Below are 19,444 nucleotides of genomic sequence, written 5' to 3' on the forward strand. Positions count from 1 at the left end.
GGTGTCAAGTTCACCCAGGAGCTCCTGGGGCCTGAGGTTCTTTTGGCCCTTTCTATGGCCTGACCATGGTGGCTTTCCAGCAGTACCAGGTTCTAGACAGCTAGCCAAGAATCTTCCTTTCTCTTCTTGTTTCCTTCCAACCTCTCCCAAACCAGGGTGATCATGAAATACTCATTTCTGGATCCCCACTAAAGCTTTCAAGCTTCGCATTACCCAAGGAATTTGTAGTTAATTAGTATCATTACTTGCTTTTTTCTTACTACTCTATTTTTAGCTATGAAAATTAATATTTAAACTCTCTGGGCTCAACTTAAAGAAACAATTTCCTTAAAAGAATTCCTTGTCCTCTGCAGCGCATGGTAAATATAGTGGAGCATGGCATTGATTTATAAAGGACATGAGGCCAGGCCATTGAGGTGGCAGTGAGGCGGAATTGCCCTCAGTAACTGTTTTGGGTACTCACAAATGATGGGGGACTGAGAGAGTGGCTATGTGCTTTAAGGAAAGATCCAAAATTATGGAATGCCACATAGATTAATGGCACTTATCTCAAAGAACATAAAAGAGTTGGCCATATTGTGGGTTGAGTTGCAAAGCTGGTTGGGTTGGTTCATTTTGAAAGAGAAGGGATGTCCTCAACTCATGTGTTGTGCAAGCTCAAGCCTTCCATTTGATCCCTATATGAGGGTCCATGTGTCATCTGGTTGTTGAATGTTGACCTTTGGATGAGTCCCAGATGGGATAGATGTCACCTCCAGCAGCACAAACCTTGGCAGGTTCTTCTTTCTCTCCACAGGCCAGTCTTGGTGGGTGTGTACGGATGATTGTGACTGGAGCAGCCCCCGCATCCCCAGAAGTCCTGGGATTCCTCCGGGCGGCTCTAGGGTGCCAGGTATTGCCCTTCTGTGGCCTTTCCTAGGGGCAATGAGATGTTTGCTAGGGCATGGCCAGAAACACATCAAACCCTTTACTATACAGAGAAAGATCCTGGGGGTAATATTTTAGTGGAGAAAAAAAAACTCCCTCCTCTGAAGATGAAAAAATCCCAGAGCCAGTGAAAGCCAGGATGACCTTGAGGCATTCTGGAGAGCCCAGGTGTATTCATTCTGGGAAAAGGGTTTTGATAAACTCGACGTGGATCATCAATGTGCTGAAGAACCTGTACCATACCTGTAACAGCATCTCTGCATTCTCCAGCCTGCAATATATTGCCCAATCCAGAAAAAGAGCACAAGGGAGGGGATGATGAAAGTCCATTCGTGTTTTGTCATTTGGTTCAATAAGTTTTGTCATCTCTAAGAAATCCATTCCTTCATTTATCCTTTCAATTAATATATATTAAGTTCCTACATGTGCAGAGTGTAGTAACATTGTTGTGACTGATGGGTTTTAAGTAAAGTAGGCACACTGTTTCATCAGTGTGCATGCTGTAATTCTTATCCTTTTGAAGCCATGTCCTCCTCTTCTACACCAGTACGGCCTGACCACTGCTAAGGACAAGCTGTCATGTGGTGTAGTCCTGCAAACACATGGGGCTCTGGTGGGGAATATCTTACAGAGAGAAAATAAAACATAGGGTAGATTTTAAAGTATTTGTCTTTAATACATATTATCCAAATGAAAAATAGCATCAGTGGTTGAAAATAGGTCAGAAATATTTAGCCCCAAACCACATAACTTTATCTACTAAGTGTCTGTGGTAAAAATAACATTCCTTCCATGCAAAGTAGCCACACCTGTTGTCTGCGTTCAGCTTCAGCTGGGGTTCCCTACCTCCAGAGCACCTCCCCTCTCCTGTGCCCAGCATGGAGCAGCCAGATGTTCAGTGGGAACTTAGCTGGCTGAAGAGGGAAGCCAGCCAGTTTCAGGAGTGTGTGTGCCTACAGTGCAGTTTCTGTGTTTTGGCTGAAGGTTTATGAAGGTTACGGCCAAACTGAGTGCACAGCTGGATGTACCTTCACCACACCTGGGGACTGGACCTCAGGTAGGATGGATGGGAGATGTGGAAGTGGTTCACAAGGCACTGCTGAGTTAAAATGGCTCCCAAACTTTCTTATGGACAGTAAATTTACTTGGGCACTTTGGAAGAAAGCAACAGAAATAGAAGAACAATACTGATGGTGGTAACGTTCAGGTTGTAGCATTATGGATCTGTTCTCTTTGTTACATATTTTGTATTTTCCTACCTTTTTTTTTTGTAGTTTTCCATTTCTTTTATAGATAAATAGAAGTCATATAAAAAGTAAAATAGTGGATCATAAATTAGAGCTCCAGGTAGAAAAATGATTATAATATCAGTAAATGTCAGTATGTTAAATTTCATAGAATCTAAATACCGCACAGTGTTGCTTACAGTCGATTTGGAATGAAGGAAAGCAGGCTGTGACTTGGATGTGATTAAGGAAGGAGGGGCAACTTTCTAATGGCCAGAGCACTATTTCTCAAAGGGCCCTTCGGGTATGTTAAGGTCTAGAAGGCAGTGGCAGCCTCAGGAAGGAACAGCTCCTTCCTGTCCAAGCCCTCATTCTAAAGACACTCCTCTTTCAGGGCAAGAAGGAAGCAGTAGGTAGCCCCTGTATTGTCTATCACAACTTTAGACTATGAACTGGAGAAATCTGAAAACCATTCCGCCAAAGAATCATTCCAGGCACCAACTTTCTCTGTGAGCTTGGGGCCATTCTTTATGCTTAAGTTTGCTCAGCTACAAACTAGAAGACTTGAGAAATGTGCATGCACAAGAAATATGCTCAGTAATGCAATACCTGTTTTCAGGGCACCTTGGGGTGGTCAGCAGAAATACGATAGGTGGATTCTAAATTGAAATCATATTTGGCCAAATCAAGTACAGAAGCACTTCTCCACCCCTCCCCCCACCCTGAGTTTTATCTCTTAAACTCTAGCTGAATAAAGCCTTTTGATTTATAAATTCTTTGATGTTTCTACCACTGGCAAATCTACTACAAGAACTGTCTTCTGAGGTCCCAGTTCACTAACTTTTTCTTATTGCTGCCGTCACATTTACAGATCACGCTCATGTATACCCTTCCTTTTGGACACTCTTCCCTCTGTATCATCTTCTCCATTTTCCTGTGTAAGACTTTTGAGGTGTTGCCTTTTTCATTTAGCCTTTCCATGAAAACTTGCAAAGGCTATTGAGTATGAGAAGATAGATATCTTTGTACAATGATGTAAAAGATTTTGCGACCTCTCATTTAAGAGAGAAACCAAAGTGTCACTGCTTCATTCACCTACGAGGCTCACTCTTCTTTCAGGACCTTGGCCAGCACCTAATTAAAACTCCACCTTGCCAGTGACTTCTCTAACAACCACAAGAAAATTACTAGAAGATGACTTCGATGTAATTTTCTGGTTGGAGTATATAACACCAAGAAGATATGAAGTCTTATTTTTAAGGGGCGAGTTACCTTGTCTAGCTTTCCATTCCTTTGTTACTCAAATTATAGTCCGTGGATCAGAAACATGACTTGGGTGCCTGTAAGAAACACAGAATCTCAGGCCTCCTCCCAGATCTACTGATCAGAATCCACATTTTGACAAGATGTGTAGATCATTACCATGCACATTTTAACAGTCTGGTGACTGGAGGAAAGTTGATGGTGACTATATTTTATGAAAACCAAACTGAGACATGTGATCTGACAATGGGGAAAATGTTTTAATATGGGTTCTGTTGTAACATACCCTGACGGTGTGGTTGCTGTGAGTATGAGCCCCACTCTGGACCCCGTGTAGGTTGGTGCTAGGCCAGCTAAGCCTGTCCGGCTCTTTAAGAATCAAGTGTAAAACAAAGGCCCTGCAGAAGTCGGCCTCTCCTTTCTCTAGAACTTTGTTTTATTGTGAGTGCTTGCCTGTGACAACTGCACATCTAAAAGTGTATTGCTTTCCATCCATAATTTCCTGCCCACTTGGGGGTTTTGCATGGCATGGAGCATCTTCAGTGATGAAATTGGTCTGACTATATTGCTTTGATCTTCTAGGGCACGTAGGCGCGCCTCTGCCCTGCAACCATATCAAGCTCGTTGATGTCGAGGAACTGAACTATTGGACCCGCAAAGGAGAGGGAGAGGTAAACTTTAGCATTTAGCCATTTATGTCTGAGGATGTTACATACAGTGAGTAAAAGAAGAAAAATAGAAGTGGAATTATTTTCCTTTAACTCGATGTGTAAGATCACTTTAAATTACTAATGAATTTAACTCAACTGAATCAGCATTTTTTCTCCTCTTAATGAAACAAGGCTGGGACTGGGCCAGTCTAAATCAAGATTTGGAATTCCTGAGGTTTTTTAAAAATCCATTTTTTCCTAACTGGCATGGCCTGCTTTTGAGGATCTGTCCCAGCAGAAATATGACCATTTGCAAATAGGCCAGATGGGGTAGATAGAGCTGGCCTGTACTTGTTCATTCAGAGGGAGTGACTAAGAAGGTTGATTGACTGCCTGGTCACGAAGCAGGGGGCTTAAGCACCTCCGGCAGAATCAGCCAGCCACTGGTATGTGATGAGATCCTATGCAGTGACACAAAGCAACATATGCCAAATGCCAGGGTGTCCCTGAGAAAGAAGGGATGATGGAGTGAGGCCGGGGGTGGCCAGGGCCAAGAGGAAGGATGGAGAAGATGCTGCTTGAGAGAAGCCAGGAGACAGTTCAGACCTCCGGTGGCTGTGCCTGTCCTGTTTTCATCGCTGCAGTTTCCACAGTGGATTTTCCTGAGGGACAGTGTACATTTTTCTACACATACCTCATGACAGCTTCACACCAGGAACCCTTATGCTTTGGGCTGAGAGAAGCTGGGTGTTTGTCCCTACAGATATGTGTGAGAGGACCAAATGTGTTCAAAGGTTACTTGAAAGATCCAGATAAGACAAAGGAGGCCCTGGACAGCGATGGCTGGCTTCACACCGGAGACATCGGGCAGTGGCTGCCGGTACGTATGTTTAGAACCAGGGAGCTCCAAACATTTGGGTGGTGGGAGGGTGTAAATCTGATTCATTCTGAGACAGGAGTCTTTTCCATGTTCTCCCCGACAGCTAGTCATTCAGGAACACCTCCAGTGCTTGAGAGGTTCTTTCTTACCTCACTTCCAAAGCTTCTTCTCCACCCTCCGGAGGCAGGTGATAGGGATCTTTGTGGGAAGGTAAAGCTGGAGTGTAAGACCCACTCCCTACCCTTAATGGTTTTCAGAAAGAGGCCTGACAGTGCTGTGGAGTTCGATGGGTAGAGGACGTGGAGCAGGGGTTCAAAGCTCTGGGAGGTCTGAGAAAGGCAGGGGCTGGGAGCCCACAGCCACCAGCCACCAGCTGAGAGGTGGCACTGAGCAGTAGGAAAAGCTTGGTAATGGGTGGAAAAGCTTGGTAATGGGTGGAAAGATGGCTGAGTTCCTTTGGCTCTGCCAGCAGTCGCTCTCATGAATGTGAGCAAAGCCTCATCCCTCTCCGGGACTCCAGATTGACTCACTTGTTGAATAAGAGTATGAGGCTACGTGGCATTGTTTGGCTGTGGTCTCCAGCGGTTAGCCCAAACCAGTTATTGTGCCTCATTCTGTCATTTCAAAAATAGGGTAATACCATCGCTTACCTCTGAGGTAAGCACAATGCATGGCGCATAGGAGATGCTTATGAAAGCTAGTACCAGAAAAAGTGTGTCGCTGAAACTGAGAGCCCTTGCCTGATGCAGCCCCCACCCCCCAGCCCCAGGAAGCTTTTCTGGGTCTCCAGGAAGGTGCTAAGGTGTTGAGTGGATGTTCTGAGAAGCTGAATTTTTGGGCATGTGAGCAGTGATGAGCTCTCCAGGGGTCCTCTGGGCTGGCGAGCTGATTTTCCCCTGCTTGGATCTAAGAAACCCCTCATGCCTGCAGCAGACATGGATGTGTCCTTGGTGTGTACCCTGGGCCAGAGACTGGCTGTGCTCAGGGGAGAGACGTTTCTTTAGACAGTTCGCCGCCCAGTGTGGTGGCCCTGAACTCTGGGCCAAACCCTCCTGAGGAGAGGGGCAAAGGAGGACAGGCATCTGCTGGATCTAAGTCTCAGGGTATGAGTCATGTTCTGAGTGAGAGGAGAGAGTGAGGACAGTCAGGGCAGGAGTAACAGCACGTGCACAGTGGAGAGACACTAGGTGTGAAGCGGGCAGTTCTGAGGACCCATAGAGGCTGGAGAAGTCAGCAGGGCCCTGCACACTGGAAGAGGGTAGATCGTCCCGTCAGCTAAGGAAGCTTAGGCGTTAGGTCCCCTCACTTGCACAGACCCCTTCCAAGGTCTGCACTTTATATTATTTTTCTTAAAGAGGGCTCCCCAAAATTGTAAAAAGCTTGAAGTCCCACAAAACCTTGGCTCTGGCACTGAGGCCTTGTAACTTGGATGAAACCACCTGCCTTGCAGAGGGTTGTGAGAAGGAGGTGAATTAATTCATGTAAAGCACCTGACGTTGTGCTTGAACTCAAAGCCCAAGACAGCAGGCAGGCAGTCTGTGGGAGTCAATTTTTTAAAATTATTATTATTTTGAAATAGTATTATATAGATCAAGAATAAAGTATAGGCTTCTAATCCAGAAAGACCTGATTCAAATCCTTGCTCCCCTACCTCCTAGCTGTGTGGCTTTGGAGGAGTTAAGTAACCTCACTGATCCTCACTTTCCTCATTGGTGAAATGGAGGTGGTGATCCCAGCTCATGGGGTGCCGTGAAAACCAAAGGAGCCAGTGCAGATAAAGCACATGATGTCCAGCCTAGATTTCGAGCAAAACAGGGCCTACTTATTTTTCTCTTCTGTAGAGATTGCTCCAGTTCTAGTGGATGGAACAGATGGAGCAGGGACAGATGTAGGCAGAAGTCTGGTCAGGAAGTGGTTTGGGTGGGAAAGGAAGGGAGTTGGGAGAGGCATTTGTGAGTGAAGATGGATGAACCTGACTGCTGGAAGTCCCAAGAGAGGCAAATGGCAAGGCCATCTCCAGGTTTGGGGGTTGGGGACTGAAACAGGCATGAAGAGGATGCAATGAGCTTCCCTTAGGGCATGTTGCATTCTGCAAACGGCCTCGCTTCTGAAACGTTCTGAGGACTGTTAGGTTTTGGGTGTGGAACTCAGTAAAGAGGTCTAGCTGGAAGCTTAGATAGACATGGGAGTGGCCAACGAAAAGATAAATGGTAGTTACCTCAAGAACTGTCAGTGGAGGTGAGGAATGTGCAACTTTGAAGAGTTGAGCCAAAGGAGAGAGACCCACCTAATCACCTGAGAAACTCAAAAAAGGTCGAAGGGAGGCAGGGAGGTGAGTGGGAGTCCTGGAGTTGGGGGAGTGGGGGGGGGGGGCGCAAGCACTCACTGCCCAAGGGCTAGCCTGCCTGCTGCAGAGGTCCTGGAGGGTGAGGACTCCTAATGCTGTCTGGCTCATCAGATGGGTATCACTGGGGGCCTCTGCCAGAGCTGTGCCACGTGTCAGGGTATGGAAAGCCCGCACTTAGAGGAGTGGGGGCAGTAGCTGGGGCAAGAGACCTAAGCATGGCTTAAGGGAGTGAATCTGAAGATGCCCGTGAGAAAAGGGACAACTAGAGCAAGGTACAGCAAGGGCCTGGGGGAGAGGGTAGCCCAGTGGGAAGGCCTTCTGAGGAGGATGCCTGTTGCTGGGTGTGAGGGTGGCAGGACTAGGGTGGGGGAGTAAGGGGGGTGTCGATACTGAGGGGAAAGAAAGGGCTGGACACTTAGGGCCCAACAGAGCTCAGGAGCCATCAGCCTGTGGTGCGTGGTGGCTCTCCTGCTGACTGGTGGCTCTGTAAGAGCAGAGGCGTCAGATGGAAAAGCATCTGGGTGGGGTCTGCAGGGTGGGACAGGACAGGAGGGAGGGGCTGCGGCCCTAAGGAGCGAGAGGTTCAGGCTCTGAATGCCATCTCTTTATAAAGCTGTTCGTCCAACTCCGCAGGCAGGAACTCTTAAAATTATTGATCGGAAGAAGCACATATTTAAACTTGCTCAGGGAGAATATGTCGCACCGGAGAAGATCGAAAACATCTATGTCCGGAGTGAACCTGTGGCACAAACCTATGTCCATGGGGACAGCTTAAAGGTGAGTCCCCTGTGCTGCAGCCCTTCCGCAGTCACTGGGTCTGCTGAAAAAGCCAGTGTTATCTCAGAATAATTCCATACGCATTTGGTATTTAATTAAAGTGGTAAACATTAATATCTAATCCGACATACTAGCTCATGAGAGAAAATTCCTTTATAAAGGAAAAATCTTAATAGCTTATAGTAATATAAATTGTAGTTAGGTAAGTAAGTTGCTTGGAGCAATAGTAATAGACACTCCCACTACTTTTAACTTATGCTCTACCTACTTACAAGAGGAATTTTGGGGCAAGATGCTAAAGCAAGATTCAGGGTTCCTACTGTTTTGATTTTGAAACATACAGATGAACTTTACAGATAAATGGGTATAGTATTGCAAATAATGGCACCGATGATAATATAACTTAATATATTAAGCTAATATATTAATATACTTCGAGATTAAATTATTTGGAGAGGATTTTTATTCTGCTTTCAAAATTACTTAGATTCAAAGTCAGATCACTGTGACTATATTCTGTGCTATCATTGGCTTTATGTAATTAACTATTATTAAATTATTTTTAAATAATGAACTATATTAATGAAATGGAGGACCGTATCGATGAAACCATTTTAAAATGGTCTAGACATCTTGAGAAATATATGCTTTGGTTCATAGAGTTATTTTGTTAGCATCCTGAAGATGTACTCATTTAAGGTTAGCATGAGACTCAAAAGTACTTATGGGCCTAACTTAACTGATTCTTAATATCCTTAAGCTTGTACTTTATTAATTTTTTAATGAAGTTAGAGAAATAGATCACAAAATAAACAGTCAAGAATGTATGATATATTGGTAGAAATATTTCATAACATAGGCATATACTTTTTGGAAAAGGGTGGAGTCTGAGAATACTAAGAGATTATTTTTAATGCTGGACCACAAATAACCACTTTAAAAGCTTCTGTCACTAATATAATATCGTATGCCAACTGCACTCTAATAAAGTATTTTTTAAAAAAATAATAAAGTACTTTCGTGATTTAAAAAAGCTTTTGTCAATTTTGGTAATTGTCTTATCTTGGTGATTGGTATATCTTGTACTAATATCTTTAATTTTGTATCTATATCAAAATTTTCAAAAATGTTTTTAGAAAAAAAAATTGAAATAAATATGGCAGAGTAAAAAAAAGCTTTCATCATGACCATGTTTCTTCGCTGGGATTGCAGGCCTATTTGGTGGGCATCGTAGTGCCCGACCCTGAAGTTATGCCTTCCTGGGCCCAGAAGAGAGGAATTGAAGGGACGTATGCAGAGCTCTGCACAAATAAGGTCTGTACTGTGGGACTGTTCCCTAAAAGGTTGCTGGGCCTTTTATAATGAGGGGACAGAAAAACAGTAGACCAGTGAAATTTAAACACATAGGGAAGTTTCTAACTTTATAAATAGTGGGAATCCTAAAACACAAGTTCATCTGTTTCATTGTTGAAGGGAGTCACATGTCTTAGAAAATTTGAGAAACTATTGAACATCACATAAAGCTTGTCCAGCTCTCTTATTTTGCAACTTGCAGGAGAGTCCAGAGAGGGTGGTGGCTTGCCCAAGGCCATACAACTGGTTAACAGCGGTGTCAGATGTGAGCTTAGGCCTTCTGACTCACTGGCCATGCTTTCTCCACATGTGAGGTGGATTTCGTATCTACTGGGCTTAGAAAGACAGTAATGGAATTGAAGAAGCAGCAGTTCTTCCTGCTTAGAGCATTAGTCACTCACACTTTCCAGAAACCTTCTTGTGGCACATGTAGGATCCTGGGGAAGAGGGCCTCTATGCTTAGCAGCAGCCCCTCCAGTCACTTGGCCTGTTTCTCAACAGCAGCCATGGGCCCTAACATTCTCACTGGGCCCTGGGCTCTTCTGGGGGTGACAGAGACCCTGGGACTCACCAGACTGACCAGAATGTTACTTAAAAAAATCAAGTAGTCTGTTAGCCTGTTTGTGGTTACTCCTTTGGCCATGCCAGGCACTTAACTTGCCAGATGAGAGGTGGTAATTGGTACATAGCCAGGGAGTCAGCCCCAGTTGGGGAGAAAGGGAGCATGTTGGTGTGAAATGTGTGTTTGGTCTTGTTAATTTTACCTATATGGTTTAATTCAGGAGCTGAAGAAAGCTATTTTGGAAGACATGGTGAAGTTAGGGAAAGAAAGTGGGCTCCATTCTTTTGAACAGGTAACTATTACCTTTCCCATACTTCTTACAGTCCTTCATGCAGTGATGAGAATTAAATTAACTCACAGTGACCCTGACCTAGATTCCCCGCTCCACGCTTGTGGCCTGCAGGCCATCTGTATTCCAACAGACCCCTGAAGGCCTTTTCCAGGCTGACTTTGTAACAGTGTGTGTCTTGAACCAAAATATTAGGTCATATGTCAAGTGAGACTGTCCTTATAATCACAAACATTTATAAAACTGAAATATTACTCTAGCCATCACTAGTAGATCACGTGTACCCGGTCTGTCTCCAAGCTGCCTGCAGTTCTCCAGGCCAGAGTCCTGTTCCTGTCTTATTTTTATTTTTATGGGGACAGTCTTCTTGGCTGCAGCAGGCAAGCTTACTTGCCAGGACATGGGAAAAATTGTGGCCAGTGATCTGTCAGCCCAGCATGACCTCTCCAAAGGGGAAGAAACAAAGAATATATTAGGAGAGGACACAGCCGTTCTCTAAGACTTTCTGTCCTTTCAACGCTGGGGTTCTTGTTATAATGAAGTTCGTAAGCATACTTGGTCCTTCATATACCATTTATACATCCTCTTTAGTCAAAAATTCAGAAAGAAAAATTCTGGCATAAAAATATTAATATAGTGATATTTAAGTATTTCTGTTTTGTAATTAATATAATTATTTTTTCATAAAACTTTGTATTTCTAGTAGAGTCCCCAAATATAGTATTAGGGATCTGCAAGTTTTGTGAGAATTTAAATTTTTTGTATGTTCATTTTGATAATAACCTAAGAACATTTTAAAACCAGTTTTAAATATAAAGTTCTCATGGCAATTATTTGCAATTAAAAAACATTGCCATAGATTGAGACTAATTTTTTAAAGTTTCAATCTGAGGAAATCTAAATATAGTTTCAGGGACTGAGAGAATTGTTTTTCTTTTGAAATAGATCTTTACATTAACCTAGTTTGAGAAACACTGCCTTACTCTCATCTGACAGCATGTTTTAGGTCAAATAAGACCTGGGTGAATAAATCTTCATTTTAAAAAATTATAAAATCTGAAGCATTCAGGCAAATTTTATTTATCTTTCTAAATGAAAGGTCAGTTCTGGCATAATAATTATTTCGATTTCTAAATTTGGTAGAACTGACTTCATTGCTCTTCCATGAATGGGAGCTGTTGACCAGATCGCATGATCCATGTAGAACAGAGGCCAAAAATTGGTGGTCAGAGACCTGGCTGGTCTGGGCCTAAGTGTTGATCTGAAGGGCTGGCTCATAAGAGCATGGGGGATGCAGGAGGCCTGGGGTCATGGCTGCTAAGCTGGTTAGTTCCTGTGATTCCTAAGGCCTGCACGCCCCCTGCTGGGTGTGAGATTTTGTGACCTGCCCCAGGGCTGTGGAGAATGGTAATATTTAGATTCCTCCTCCTGGAAAAAAATACCAACTCTTAAGATAACACTTAAGAGGGACCTTTGGCTAAGTTTCCATGTTAACTATTTGCTCATGTTAGAGCTTTCACTGAAAGGAGATTTGTTCTTGACTTTCCATACACCTCGAGCAGAGTTACTGCTCTAATACTCTGCCTTCACCATGGTAACATCAAATACAGAGAAGTCATGTGGCATCCCAAAGGCCTGAGTTTTGTTGCCAAGATTTTTACTTCTTTGTTGGTCAGTGGCATCCTCCCCACCACAGCCAGCATGTGCCCTTAGTCAACCACAGGAGAGTAAGGGCCAAGCCTCATCCCTGAGGATGGTCCAGTTGTGTTGCAAAGCTCAATGTTAATTGAGTTAATTCTCGATCCATTGTCATCTTGTCCTTTTCCTTTTCCTCAACAATGAATGATTAGTTAAGGTTTAACATTTAATTTTTTAAAAAAAACACACACGCACACACAGGTATCCAAGCCCAGGCTTAAATCATTCAACAAAAGCTTTAAGAATTCAGACTTAATGGGCAAGGTTGATATGAATCAATCTTTGAATTAGGTAAAAAATTAATGTAATTTAATTTCTAGAAATAGACAATTCCTAAAACTAAGCCAGACAATATTAATTTATGGAGATCTTTGGAAGGTATATTTTAATAAGTAGATAGCAATAACTATCAATAATTAAAATATGCAGGTACCTGGGAAGTATTTGAGCATATTTAACTATGATTTAACCATTTTCTTGATATTGTATATGCCTTGTTAGTTTTCATAGGCAATACAAAGTGAACTTTGACACTTGATAGATTTTTCAAATTCTGACCGGGAAGCCCTCACTAAAAATATTTAATTGTATTTCCTGTCATTAAAATGAATACTTACCTAACCAATTTGCCTTTAAAATAAAAATGAATTAAGCATTTTCCTAATTAATTTAAATGGTTTTTAAAAATTTTATTCTTCTGTCCTAAATTATTCACTCTGTGTTTATTATCTGCAAGCAATATTATGTGTTAAGGTATTTCATTGAGTAATACCATTGAAAAACACAAAATACTATGTTTCTTAAAAATTATGAAAAGTTCTGTGCTTTAATGAGTTGACATAAATCGACACTTTTCAGGTATTTTATTCCAATACAATAGTTAAATGTTTTCTACAGTATTTCTAAATTTAACTTTTCTGTTTCTGAATCACTTTTAAATTTAACTTTTAACTTCTGAATCACTTTTCAGTGACAAGAGTATAGTTTCAGAAAGGAAGCTAACATTAAACATCTTTCCTCAACAAAAAACTTGCTTATTTGCTTATTACAAATTGGAAAATGAGTTTCATGTTGTGTTAAGTGTAAAGGGACATTAAAGATTCGTGTTCCTTCCCCGCCCCACCCCCCCACGTTTAACAGTTTGTTTTTAGTAGAAAATATAATGATATTTTTCTCTGCTCAGATAGAGACTATTTTGCAGAGTCACACTGAACTGCATATTCCCCCATCATCCTTTTAGGCTTGTTGCAGATAGCTGTTTTGACGGATATTCAAAATCTACCTGTTGATGCAGTCCTTTCTTCCTAAGACTATAATGTTTTCCTTTACATTCTAATCACCATCTAAATAGCATTCTGTAGCTCTCCCTCTGAAATCCATCTTTCCTGAACTGTATTGGTTTTAGCTTCTCTCGTCACTACTGGATTTTTAAAAGTGTTCACCTCAATCCCTGTACTGAGCATGGACTCGTGTCCCAGTTGCACAGTGTTCTCCACATGCTGTTAGGGACACAGAGGAACTGAAACCCAGGCTGAAATCCTGAGCTGAAATCTAGTCAGTTGCATCTCTTTTTAAATGTATATGATTTATTTCATTTACAGAAGAAGGTGGATAGATGGTTTGTACTTAACCAAAAGTCTTTTTTAAAAAAATTTTTGTAAGAGTTTATTGAGCCAAACTGACGACATATACCAGCAAACAAGATTCAAAAGCTCCCCTAAAAGTCTTTTTTTGTGATACTATTTCTATCAGAAGAGAACTTTAAAAAAAAAAAAATTAAGGACATCAGCACTGTCAGTTTTTTAATTTTTCATTTTATTACAGTTACCATAAGTTACTAAATTAAATCACTGAATTTAGAATTGAATTTGATTTAGATTATGTTCGTGTTTTCTTCAAGCTACTAGTTTTTTGTCAAACAGTGATTTATTTAAGTAGCAGAACTTAGATGACAACTTCTATGAAAGTCAAGCATGCACTAAACATTAGAGCAGTGCTGTTCCGGGAGGTTCAGCCTCTCTTCCACCTACCTCAAGCCAACCACCTCATTTCATCCCTCCCCCACCTCATCTCACCCCTACCTATCCATGCCCACCTCCATGCCACACGCAGCAATAGCCATTACAGAACCCCTAGTTCCCAGCACACTCTAGTCTGAAAACATCTCCCTTGGGACCTGTTTCCAGTGAATTTTGGGTCCCCTAGGATGGTTTATGTTGATAAAAACAAATGAAAAAAGTATATTCCAGAGGTTACAAAAAACAGCAGCCATATTCCCTACCAATTCCTTTTTCCTTTGACTATCAAGAACACTAAGTTTTTAAACAAAACATTTTTTCTGAAAACCTTAACTAATTTTGAAACATTTGGTAATACCTATGTATAGCCCAAATTTCCAGCTACTGATATTGGATATCCAAATAGAAATCCTTTTAATGTGTAAAGTTGAGGCAGCTGCCTATAATGTGAGCTCTAGTTTTAGCCTAGAGTCCCCCACCACACATATGAATCCCTTAAAACTCTGTTCCTCTTATAACAAAAGTGAATCCTTCATTTGAACAAATTTCTAAGAGACTAAGTTAAATCTGATTTATGAATGCTGTGCTCATTTGAAAACGTTCCTATTTAAATTACAAGCATGGGTTTAAAAAAGTTAGAATTTGTTAGAACTTATCTTAGAAGCTTTTTGGGAAGTTGGAAATATAGCTGTTTTATTGAGTTTCTGATCTGAAAAATCAGTGAATCACATCTCAAAATACCCTCCTGCCAGGGCACTAGACTGTTAGCATCAGAGATTTTGAAAACAATCAGTGACATGTTGAATTTTTGCCACTATTTGCATATATTGATTTTTTTCCTAAATTTTTATTGTGGTAAAACACACATAACGTAAAATTTATCATCTTATATATTTTAAGTGTTCCATTTGAGGGATATTAGATATATTTGTAATGTACAACTATCACCACCATCCGTCTCCATAACTCTTCATATTTTAGAACCGTAACTCTATACCCATGAAACAACTCCCTATTCCCCAATCCCCCAGGCCATCATTCTGTTTTCTGCCTCTATAAATTTCACCACTCCAGGTACTTTATATAAATGGAATCATATAGTATTTGTCTTTTTGTGACTGGCTTATTTCATTTAGCATAATGTCCTCAAGGTTCATCCATGTTATAGTGTTTGTCAGAATTTCCTTCCTGTTTTAGAGTGAATAATATTCTATTGTATGTATATAACACATTTTGCTTATCCATTCATCTATTGATGGACTTTTGGGTTAATTCCTCATGTTGGCTATTGTGAATAATGCTACTATGAACATGACTATACAAATATCTGAGACCCTGCTTTCAATTCTTTTGGAGATATTTTCAGAAGTGGAATTGCTGGGTCATATGGTAACTCTATTTTTAATTTTTTGAGGAGCTGCCATACTGTTTTCCAAAGTGGCTGCACCATTGTATAGTCCCACTGACAATGCACAAGAGTTCCGATTTCTCTATATCCTCATCAGCATTTATTATCTTCTGTTTTTTGGTTGAGAGCCATCCTAATGGGTATGAGGTGATGTATACATTAATCTTTGAGATAAGTCATTTTCCAATTATGTTCATTGATTTTATTTACATTTCTCATGTGAGAGTAGCATCTGATAACAGTGATCACTCTCTCTTGTTTTCTCGGCTTTTGTAACCGACACTCCAGTTTCTTTCTACTTCTCAAGTCGCTTCTTCTCTGTCTCAAGCCCAGGATGCAGCTCTGTCGTACATACTAATACTTACATAGCTTATGTCCAAAGACCACCTGAGTGTCTGAGAAGCATTTTAAACCTAACATGATTATTTAATCTTCTCATCTTCAAAGGATCTCTCTGTTCCTTCTCCAGTTTTTCTCCTCAAGCACAAACCTCAAGCCATTTTTATTATCTCCCTTTACTACTTACCCAAACCAGTTGTAAGTTCTGTCCTTTCTACCCCCTAAATTTATTTCCATCTACACAGCCAACTTTACAGCCCAAATCACCATCAGTGTTGCCTCTTGGCTGGTCTTCCAACTTCCACTTTTATCTCACTTCAATTCATACATGACTAAGAGTAATCTTTCTAAACAGCCATTGGCTCTTTCTCTCACTGCTTAAAAATTGTTTAAAGGATCATGTCCAAACTTCCTACTTTGTCATGTTGATTCTTTATAATTTGTTTCCAGTCTGTCTCCCTAGCCCCATCTCTTTCTTCTTCTTCTTCTTCATTTTTACTATATACTTTTCAGCTTACATTTGTGATGCCCTAAATGTGCTTTGGCACAAGTTGCCCCTGCTTAGAGCATCCTCATCGCCTCAGGCCATATAACAGTCATGCCCCCTCATTTGCTATCTTCATCTGGCCAAAGCCTTCTTGTCCTTCAGAGTTCATCTCTGGCATCCCTCTTAATGAATCCTGCCCAAGCCTGGGTTGGGTGCTGTATCAGAAATGCATTCAGTCCTAACAAAAAAACCCACAGTGTCTTAAATACCTAGGGTGTGTTTTGTGTTCTTTTTTACATAGGAAATTCAAAGATAGGCAGCCCAGGGCAGGTACAGGTCCTCAAAGACCTAGGCTCTGCCTGTCTTTCCACATTCCATTCTTAGTGTTCACAAGGTGGCTGCTATAGCTTTGAACATTGTTCATATTCAAGAAAAGAAAAAGGGAGAGTGAGTAGATATAGCTATCTCTGAATCTTTTATTAGGAAAGAAAAACTTTCCCTTCTCATTAGCCAAAAATATATCCCATGGCTACCCCCTAGCTGCAAGAGAGGCTGGGAAATGGGGGAACAGTCATATCATGATTAACATAGATTGTTTTGGCCCCAAATTAGGGTCCCCAAAATAGAATCCAAATTAGGGTTCTATTAGCATGGAAGAAGTAGAGAATGGGTACTAGAAAAGCAACTGACTCTGCCTGCCAAAGGTGCCCCTCTCTGTGCTTGTCTCTGTAGTAGCATTTCATACTGTAGCATCTCTCTAAGGAGATGATAAGCTCTGTGTGGGTAGGGACCATGTCTTATTCTTTTCTGTATCCCTAGTGCCTGACACAATACCTGGTGCATAGGAGTTGCTCAATAAATATCAATTACACAAAACAACAAAATGTACGTATATGTGTATTTAGCATGTATTTTGGATTAAGTTTTAAAAGTCTATGTTACAGCAATTGATAACCCTGTTTGCTATTTAATGGTCTGGGTCTATTATCTCACCAAAATCATTGAAGTTAGACTCTGTTGTCAGTCAGGATACAATGTCTTGGAGACAATGTTATTTCAGGATTCAGCTCAAGCCCAGGTTATGAAATTCTCGTAGAAATGACAGTGACCTTTTCAACTGGAACCCCATGTGGGAGGAGCCTACCCAGACCCGTAGATCAGTTCATCTGTCACTGGCCCTCCATTTAGCCTTGCAAAGAGACTTTGCATGGGGAGACCTCATGGAAATAGGCAGTGTGATCACTAAGTCTGATCCCTCCATGCTTCCTTCCAAGAGAAGTGATAAAATTCCATGGCAAAACTTTTTTGTACAGGCAGACTCACCACGTCCTGCCTAGACTTTATATTCCTCTTGTGAGTGGTCCCATCATCCATGCAGCCTTTCACGCTGGAAACCTGGGAGACCCTCGGGCCACCTGCCTCCCTCTTCACTGTATTTTGCACGTTTATCTCTGAATCATTCTTAGAACTGCTATTTGTTTCTATCTCTGCCACTGCTCTAAGTGCAGACCCTTATCTTCTCTGCTGTGGATCAGCCAGGTCCTTCTGATTGGTTTCTCTGCATTGAGTCTTAACGTTATTAAAAGCCATTTTCACTTTTCTCTCAAGAGAAATGCGTATTCAGCCATGTCATTTCCCCCTATAAAAACCTTCAGTCCCTCCTTGTTGTCTTCAGCATAAAGTTGGAGCTCCTTCATAAACTGTCCCATCCACCACTTTAGCTTCATCTCTCATCCCCTTCACCTCCTATTTTATGTTATTACAAGAAACCACTTGGATTTCCCTTCCCACGGTCAGCCATTTCTCACTTCCACAGCTTTGTTCTTTGGGTTGCCTCTGCCTGGAAAGCCCTTTTCCGCCAACCTCTCTTCCCTTGCTGGCAAACTCTTACTCATTCTTTAACACTCACCTGGTTGAGGAAGCCTTCCCTGACTGTTCCTCCTGCTGCCCTGCAATAACTGAGTTCAGTTGCCCTGCATCCCATGTATACCCCACTGTCTAATAATTGCCCACTGTGTCTGCTGTACTGGATGTGAATGTGCACTCCCTGAGGACAGGGGCACTCGTGATTCCGCTTCGTGTCCTCAGTGCCTGGCACAGAGTAAGTAACCAATTCTTTTCTGTTGACTGGCTAAATGAAGTAGGAAGGAAAAAAGGTGGCTTTCAGACACATCAAATAGGCTGAAATGTTATTAACATAATTTTGACTTTTAAATAGTCAGTGTTTTTATGTTAATATACTTACTCTCATAAGCCTGTTTATTTTTATCATGTATGCTGTAAATGCTGTTATATTCCTGATAAAGATGTATTCTGCATTTGGTTTTTAGGTTAAAGCCATTCACATCCATTCGGACATGTTCTCAGTTCAAAATGGCTTGCTGACACCAACATTAAAGGCTAAGAGACCTGAACTGAGAGAGTACTTCAAAAAACAAATAGAAGAGCTTTACTCAGTCTCCATGTGAAGTTCAAGGGAAGTTCTTCTCAGTACAATGGACTTTGTAGCAATATTATAGTTATTCTTGAAAGTAATAAGTCAGAATGATGCAGCCGAAAATGAATAAGCACGTGACCTTATGACTGAGCCTTTTCCTGCCCCAAGAGGTCTTTAACAATATTTTCTCTATCATCATCGAGTACACTTTATTTTTATTAAAATGATATTGTAGCAAGCTGCTAAAAATATTGCAAATGGCAATGTAAAAATCAAGACTTTTTTCAAGAACTGTGTACCACTAAAAGATATATATTCTCAATGTTCAGAGCACTCCTATTAAACATAAAGGAAAACATAACTGATATATTGTACTTAATTATTTGTGGAATAGTAATTAGATACAGCAAATATCTAGGCAATGTGGACTACCTCATTCAATAACTGATTGGCAAAATCATAATTAAATCACACTTTAAAACTAAAACTAGGTGTACGGAATCATGGTACAACAAAACATGATAGCTCACATTGTACATAAGTTCAGATTCCTTAAACATGACAATCCTTATTGATGTGAAAAAGTTTTCCTAAATTTTACTTTTCACAAAAAAGGCAAATTCAGATATTCTTAAAACAAATGTTATATTTATAAAACATGTTACAAAGATCTTTCAATACATTTTCTCATTTAAAAGCTCCTTAAAATATTCAGTAACTACCTAGAAAAAATATAATATACAACTACTTCAAGAATAGTATGTGCATATTCATGGACTTCTT

At 41.0% G+C, this 19,444-nt stretch overlaps 1 protein-coding gene across 6 annotated transcripts in view; it reads left to right on the forward strand.

Moving 5' to 3' along the window:
• ACSL6 (acyl-CoA synthetase long chain family member 6) overlaps positions 1–19,017 on the forward strand; it is a 111,090-nt gene extending 92,073 nt beyond the window's left edge. For 5 of the 6 annotated variants that reach the window (XM_016118434.2, XM_016118430.2, XM_016118432.2 and 2 more), the window contains exons 14-21: positions 797–892; positions 1,912–1,984; positions 3,999–4,087; positions 4,830–4,946; positions 7,927–8,070; positions 9,283–9,384; positions 10,206–10,277; positions 18,555–19,017. In XM_016118434.2, the coding sequence (XP_015973920.1) occupies positions 797–892; positions 1,912–1,984; positions 3,999–4,087; positions 4,830–4,946; positions 7,927–8,070; positions 9,283–9,384; positions 10,206–10,277; positions 18,555–18,692 (831 nt within the window). In that variant the 3' untranslated portion in view covers positions 18,693–19,017. The remainder of the gene's footprint in view (positions 1–796; positions 893–1,911; positions 1,985–3,998; positions 4,088–4,829; positions 4,947–7,926; positions 8,071–9,282; positions 9,385–10,205; positions 10,278–18,554) is intronic. The other variant, XM_016118435.2, reaches the window with a different exon arrangement.
• The last annotated feature ends 427 nt before the right edge of the window (positions 19,018–19,444 follow it).

Source organism: Rousettus aegyptiacus, unplaced genomic scaffold (genome assembly GCF_014176215.1).
Source record: "Rousettus aegyptiacus isolate mRouAeg1 unplaced genomic scaffold, mRouAeg1.p scaffold_m13_p_7, whole genome shotgun sequence".
Lineage (NCBI taxonomy): Eukaryota > Metazoa > Chordata > Mammalia > Chiroptera > Pteropodidae > Rousettus > Rousettus aegyptiacus.